At 40.6% G+C, this 7500-nt stretch overlaps 1 protein-coding gene across 1 annotated transcript in view; it reads right to left on the bottom strand.

The window, feature by feature from the left end:
• Positions 1–1470: 1470 nt before the first annotated feature.
• LOC133652995 (ubiquitin carboxyl-terminal hydrolase BAP1-like) overlaps positions 1471–7500 on the bottom strand; it is a 37447-nt gene continuing 31417 nt past the window's right edge. Inside the window, exons 12-17 of the mRNA XM_062051974.1 lie at positions 7160–7293; positions 6575–7038; positions 4651–4907; positions 4487–4579; positions 4330–4402; positions 1471–2250 (exon numbers count right to left, since the gene is read on the bottom strand). Coding sequence (XP_061907958.1) covers positions 2117–2250; positions 4330–4402; positions 4487–4579; positions 4651–4907; positions 6575–7038; positions 7160–7293 — 1155 coding nt within the window. The 3' untranslated portion in view covers positions 1471–2116. The remainder of the gene's footprint in view (positions 2251–4329; positions 4403–4486; positions 4580–4650; positions 4908–6574; positions 7039–7159; positions 7294–7500) is intronic.

The raw sequence follows: 7500 nt of genomic DNA, 5'->3' as shown, positions 1-7500 counted from the left end.
CCTGAAATCTGTAAATTAAGTATAGGATTTTTTGCCAGACTATGTCGTGAACCAAAGACAATACTTTTTGTTTTTAAAATGTTTAAAACCAGTCTATTATTTATAAACCACTCAGTAACAGCATCTAAGAAGTCCTTTGAGAGGACAGACTCAAGTTCTCCTACTGAAGATGCAGAATGATATAATGTGGTGTCATCAGCATACAGTACCAAACGGGATTTTTGAGTCACAAGAGGAAGATCATTTGTAAAAATTGAAGATAGAAGTGGTCTCAAACAACTGCCTTCCGGGACACCACAGCAACCGATAGCGTACCATTTATAATAAAATAAAATACCATGTATGGTATTTTTATTTTTTATTTTATATATTTTTTTGTTATAAAAAAATACAATCATGTGTGCTTACGGACTGTATCCCTGCAGACTGTATTGATCTATATTGATATATAATGTAGGAACCGGAAATATTAATAACAGAAAGAAACAACCCTTTTGTGCGAATGAGTGTGAATGAGTATAAATGGGGGAGGGAGGTATTTTGGGTTGGTGCACTAAATGTAAGTGTATCTTGTGTTTTTTATGTTGATTTAATAAAAAAAAAATTTTTATTTTTTTAAATTTTTTATTTCTTGTGCGGCCCGGTACCAATCGATCCACGGACCGGTGGTTGGGGACCACTGATGTAGAGTACAATATACTTTTTTGTCACTCACAGAGCTAGAGGCTATATAGACCTTTTTAGCTTGATCCCTTTGTTTCATTAAAATAATTTTAATAGGATTTTAATAGGGAGTTTTTTTGAGTTGGTGCACAATTGTAAGTGTATCTTGTGTTTTTTATGTTGATTTAATAAAAGAAATATATATATTTTTAAACATTTTTTATTTCTTGTGCGGCCCGGTACCAATCGATGCACGGACGAGTACCGGGCCACGGACCGGTGGTTGGGGACCACTGACGTAGAGTACAATATACTTTTTTGTCACTCACAGAGCTAGAGGCTATATAGACATTTTTAGCTTGATCCCTTTGTTTCATTAAAATAATTAAATCCTTATCAATCAAGGGTGCACCATTAGACCTTACTGTGAATGTCCTTACTATGTCTATTAGCTATATTCTCAAATTCTGTATGCGTGGAGAACATGCAACCTCAACATTCAAAGGCCCTTTCGAGATTTAATCCACAGACACTATTTTCACACCATCGTGCTAGTAGTGGTTATAAAGTCAGCCTCTGAGGAAACAGATCTGGATTCGAATCTTCATTGGAAAGTCTGTGTATGGAGTTTAAATATGCTCCTGGGTTTTCTCCAGCATCCTGTAACCTGCCTCACACCCTCAAGTAATCTGGAATAGGCTCCATCTTACTCGTCACCCAAATGCGGATAAGTAGTAAATACAATAAAAGAAAGATCCAATTTGTGTCAGTGACTTACAAAAAGGCAAAGATTTGTTTAAATTGACTTTATTGTAATACGAAATGGCAAACACAATGGCAATAACAATTGAGCTCAGGGAGTTCCTGCTGAGCCAAGTAACATATAAATATGTACAAGACACACATACACACATGCAATGTAATTATCATTCCATTCTGAGATTATTTTTTTTTAGGTACAAAAATAACACGATTGACAGCAATAGGAAAGACAAAGGGGTTGACCATCTTTAGTTTAAAACATGCTGTATGGAATGTCATTTTAAAAATAAATGATGCATTTGATAAGGAACTACCCACCAGTAAACTGATTGATGGCATAGACGTTAAAGAGTCCGTATTTAGGGTAAACATCTCAGACTGCAGATGAGAGGTCGAGAGTGAAGCTTTTAAGAGCCCTGAAGTGGTTCCTTAAAGAAGTTCACACAGCACGTTTCCTTTATTTTATATTCACAAACTGTATTTAACAGTTTATAATACAAATAAAAAGGTATTACCGGTACATGTATACCAGACGATAAAAGACCTGACCAAACATTTGGCTCAGCGTGGTGAAGAGGATATAATTGGGACTAAAACGCCACAAAGAACTGGCTGCATGAGGAGACGTTCACGAATGAGGCGACTGCTTGGTCCTTACAGGCAGAATTTACCCTGAGAAGCTTGTTTGATATCACTGGCGTTTGGCCTTATAAGGGCGAGAGCGTTTCCTGCGATCGGGCTTCCTCTGTTTGTGCAGGCGGCCGATACTTACTCCCTGCCGACGACGCACCGAAATGTTCTGCTCCACGAGGCTGGCCAGCATCCCTGCACGGGTCAACCAATTTAGAATGAACACAAACTGTACTGTGGCTTGAAAAAGTATGCATACCCTTTGAACTTTTCCACATTTTGTCACGTTCAGACCACAAACCGAAAAGTGTAATAATGTGCAAAAGTATTTAGCCCAACTGATCCAGGACTTTGTGGACCTGCCTCTTACTGCAATTACAGCTGCAAGTCTTTTGGAGTTAGTCCCTACCATCTTTAAAAATCAAGAGACTGGAATTTTTACTCATTCTTCTTTGCAAAACAGTACAAATTTAGTCAGATTAGATGGAGTGTGTTTGTGAACAGCAGTTTTCAGATACTCTCTGATATTCGCTCCGATACAAGCAGTACTGAAGCGCGTTTACGTGTGCAAAGCTGGACAGGCAGTTAACATCTAAATGTCCTCCAATAAACACACAAGGTTGGTCTTTTCTTCTATTTCAGTTAGTTAAAAGGTACCGTATTTTTCGGACCATAGGCCGCACCGGATTATAAGGCGCGCTGCCGATGAGCGGTTCTAGTCAGGTCTGTTTTCATACAAAAGGCACACCGGATTACAGGGCGCATTAAAGGAGTCATATTATTATGATTTTTTTCCAAATGTTAAACACTTCCTTGTAGTCTACATAACATGTAATGGTGGTTCTTTGGTCAAAATGTTGCATAGATTATGTTTTACAGATCATCTTCAAGTCGCTTTCTGACAGTCGCTTCCGGATGCGCCGTTTTGTGGGCGGTCTTATTTACGTGGCTCACCTTCGACAGCGTCTTTTCTCCGTCATCATTGTTGTAGCGGTGTAGCGTGCAAGGACGGGAGTGGAAGAAGTGTCAAAAGATGGAACTAACTGTTTTAATGACATTCAGACTTTGCTTAAATCAATAACGGAGCAACATCTCCTCATCAGGAAACAACAACCCCGGAAATATGTCCCGTTAAAAACCGTCCGACCGGAACTCTTTAATAACTAAAGTTCCTTGGGTGAATAATTAAACTCACTACACCGGTATGTTTTAGCGCTTTCATGGCGAGTTTACTGACAGATATAAGTAAGAACTTTACACTACTTTATATTAAAAATGGCAACAGCGGAGGATGAATGTCCCATAACAAGAAGATAGAGAAAAAGAAGAAGCTTTTCGACTACGGTGTTTCGGCACAGACTACAAAGGCGGACGCGCGCACATTTTCAGGACTTATGCAGATCCCTAATACATATCAGCAGGTACCAGAAGGTAAGAAAAGTTTATTTTGCATAATATTGCGAAACAAAACGCCACATAATATGTCTTACCTTATACACATAATAATACTCGTATGTTGAAGCACAGCACAATGCATCACGCGGTGCAGCTTCATAGCTTACCAAAGTTGTATTAAAACATTTCGATAGACTTTTGAGAACCGTGTGTAATGTTCTATATTTTCAATGGAACATATCAAATGTTGGTGTTGCTTACTTGAGTCATATTGCAGTCCACACTTATCTCTTATGTGTGACTGCCATCTGCTGGTCACAGTTATCATTTCACCATGTACCAAATAAAATAGCTTCGAGGTCGGTAAGCACAACCAAAATTATTCCGTACATTAGGCGCAGCGGGTTATAAGGCGCACTGTCGAGTTTTGAGAAAATGAATAGCTTTTAAGTGTGTCTTATAGTCCGAAAAATACGGTAAACATGGTAGGCTATAGGTTACAGTCTACTAAGAGATAGCAGCTACACTATAGCACACAGGCTAGACATCCGTAATAAGTGTCCTTAATTGAACAACATTGCAGTCTAAATCAGCACACTTGTCAATATGAACAAGTATCAAGCAATTATATTTGCATATTGGCTTGTTTAGGGTCGTTGTCCTGTTGAAATGTCAAAAAGTTTGAGTGATATGAATACTTTTTCAAGTCGCTGTGCAAGACAGTGAAAGATCTACCGTGTGCAACAACAACTGACATGCAAAGTGTAAAGAACAGTCGAACATACTAAAAATGTGATGTGGAGAATGCTAAGCACAAAAAGGAGAGTGAACATATAGTATAATAGAATTGATAAGAGAGTACCGGTAGATGATATTTACCTTCTTGGGCCAGCATTGATATAAAGGTGCAGATGAACTCGTCGTAGTTATGGGTCCTTCGCTGATCGTCAATCTGTACAAAGGAAGACAAGATATTGCAATGAAAACCCTATATAATGGTGGAACTTATACTTATGTTTGAATATATTCAACCCACTTTGTATTTTTTTCTCTTTTCTACTTCCTCCTTTAGGTACGCCTCATAATTGGCAATGTCTGCCTCTACGCACTTGAGCAGTGCAAGCAACTCCTGAAATGGACAGAATAGTTTAGTTCTGTTACTCGGCGTTACTTTCAAGGCAGAAATAGAAGTGGACTTACTTTGGGTGAGTACTTATCCCCTAAGGGCTTGCTGTCTGCAGCCGGCTCTGTGGTGTCAAGCTTCTCCTTGCTGGGTTTCACTTCTTCTCCATCTTTGCTCTCTTCTTTCTCTTTTTCTTCCTTTACCACCACAGACGGTCCTTTGTCCTTCTCTTTCGCCGCTTCCTTCTCCCCTGCAATGACGGCCGCTTGCTCTTCGCTCTTTATCTTCTCCAGACTGCATGACGGCTTAGCACCAGTGTCTGAAGCCAAATCCACTGCACGTGCATAAGATGACATCAAAACAACTTTTCAATTTAAAGTTGGACATACCTAAGAATAGTCTGTGTACAGCTTGTACAGCAATATAGATTAACTCGTGTCGAAAAGCGAGTCAAGACACCGCCAATAATGTCAAAATAGCTTGCAACACAAGTGGGTAGCATGATAATTATATCTTGCCTACAGCCTACAGAAAATGCATGAGTGCTGCCAGCACCGCGGAGGTGCAGTTCATTTGGGGGAAACATGAATTCCAAAATATATAAAAGAAATTCTGAAGCAGATCATGATTTTCTCCCTTACTCAAACAGAGAACAACCCTAACACATTTATTATTAACTGTCTGGCATGGACCAATGCTGCTTTTAAGTTTAAGTGGTACTAAATTCTTTGGCAAAACCTAGGGTGAGTGTGTGGAGAGGGTCCACACCTTCCGGTCTATTGGCGTCCTTATCTCTGACAACATCTGCTGGTCAGAGAACACTACTGCCATCATTAAGAAGGCTCAGCAGCGGCTGCACTTCCTGAGAGTCCTCAAGAAGTACAACCTGAACTGCTGACCTTCTACCGCTCATTCATCCAGAGCCTGCTGACATACTGCATCACAGCATGGTACGGCAGCTGCACCATTGCAGACAAGGAGAGGCTCCAGAGAGTGGTAAAGGCAGCACAGCGGATCATCGGCTGCCCTCTCCCCTCCCTGACAGACATTTACACCTCCTGCTGCCTCAGCAGAGCTACCAACATTTTCAAGGACAGCTCCCACCCTGGCTTTGACCTGTTTGCCCTGCTGCCCTCAGGAAAAGGCGCTATAGGGTCATCAGGTCTAAGACAGACTCAAAAACAGTTTTTTCCCCTAAAGCCATAACCACGGTAAACTCTCATAGGCACTGATTTTATAGTTTAGCACCTCTCTGTGTGCAATTTTTACTTTCCACCCACAGTCTCAATGCTTCTGTTTATATGTACATAGTATAATATTTAAACAACACACATTCAGAACATTCGTTCTCAGGACTGGACTGTGCACATTACCTTCTTTTGCACTATTTTTCTTTTCTTTCCTTCCTATGTTTTGCATATTTATAGACTGTCGCACTGATACTGGAGTTGCTTTTAATCTCATTGTACCTGTGTATAGTGACAATAAAAGGCATAAAAGGCATTGTAGTGGCCACAATAATTTTTCAAGCGAGGCTTATGACACAGTAAGTTTAATAATGTGGCGACCTTTGTTACCAGATACTTTCTAATTCGCTTCTGCCTTAGAGACTTTGTATATGTAATAATAAGAAACTATAGTTAATAGATCATTATTTGATACTTACTTATATTGACAAATGTGCTGTTTTAGATAGACATACAGAATTGTTCAATTAAGAACTTTTATTATGTATGTTTAGCTTGTGTGCTTAGCTGTTGTGTAGCTGTTAGCTCATTGAAGCCGCTAGCTCCACTAGCTCATAGTAGTTATTTACAAAAAACATAGTATAGCCTACCATGTTTACCTTTTGTAAATGACTTGACTAAAATACAACAAAAAACCCACCTTTGTGTGCTTATTGGAGGACATTCAGATAACTGGCTTAACTACATTGACTACTCGAATATACAATAATGTCGCTGCACAGTGAGGGATAAACTTGACAACATGGATCCTCACCAGATGGTGAAAGAGTATAGATGACTCCATCCTCCTGAAGGTGTAGCAGGGCCACGGTGACAGACGGGCCCAGTTCTCTTACAGCACGATTATGTCGGGAGTCTAGCCTCAGCAGCTCGTCTTCCCCGAACAGCACGCGTGACAGATGGGACGCAACTGGGCTAGACGGACGCGTGGCGGCCTGTGAGCGTGCGGGTGAGCGCAACGGCGAGTTAAAGGCACTGCCAATCTCCGAGGCCGTGTCAGTGCTCTCGTTGCTGGGTGTGGGTGAAGGCTGTGAGGCAGATGTGATGCAAATGCCTCCGGTGCGGCCCTCTGTGCGCACAGAGAGCGGTGTGTTCAGGGCATCTTTTCTTTGGGCCTCCTTCTTGAGTTTCTCAGCCAAGACACTGAGAGCTAACTGGCTTTCCATTCCTGTTACGACCCTTCCTGTTCGTGATCGTAGACTTGCTTTCCGTCTGAACCTAGAAGAAGAAAAAAAACTATTGAAAACGTGCAACAGGGCATCAATGAATTATGTAAATCAAAGAGCTGAAGTGCACTTTAGTGTGCTTAAGACACATGAAGACACACGATGGAACTAACCTGGTCGATGTGCCTGTAGATCCAATAACTTCCTCCTCCTCGTCCTCATAATCATCTTCATCATCAGAGAACGCTGGTTGTGGATGGCCTGGCACTCGAGAACGACCAACACCAGCAGCTAGGTCCTCCTCTTCCTGTCAAACAACCTTTAATAAACTCTCAGTTGTTTGCAGCCGTCATAAGTGTACTTTTAAAGCTTTGGAGAATCCAAGATTAACTGTTTTTTCAAAATAGGATAGTTAAATTACAGAAGACTATTTGAATTGACTGAAAAATATCGACATTGCAATAGTACCCTGTTTTTAGTACAACCCACTATTCGTATGATTCATATTGACGAA

Source organism: Entelurus aequoreus, linkage group LG01 (assembly GCF_033978785.1).
Source record: "Entelurus aequoreus isolate RoL-2023_Sb linkage group LG01, RoL_Eaeq_v1.1, whole genome shotgun sequence".
Classification (NCBI taxonomy): Eukaryota; Metazoa; Chordata; class Actinopteri; order Syngnathiformes; family Syngnathidae; genus Entelurus; species Entelurus aequoreus.
Note: the sequence above shows the minus strand (reverse complement) of the source record. Positions and strands in the feature narration are given on the sequence as shown.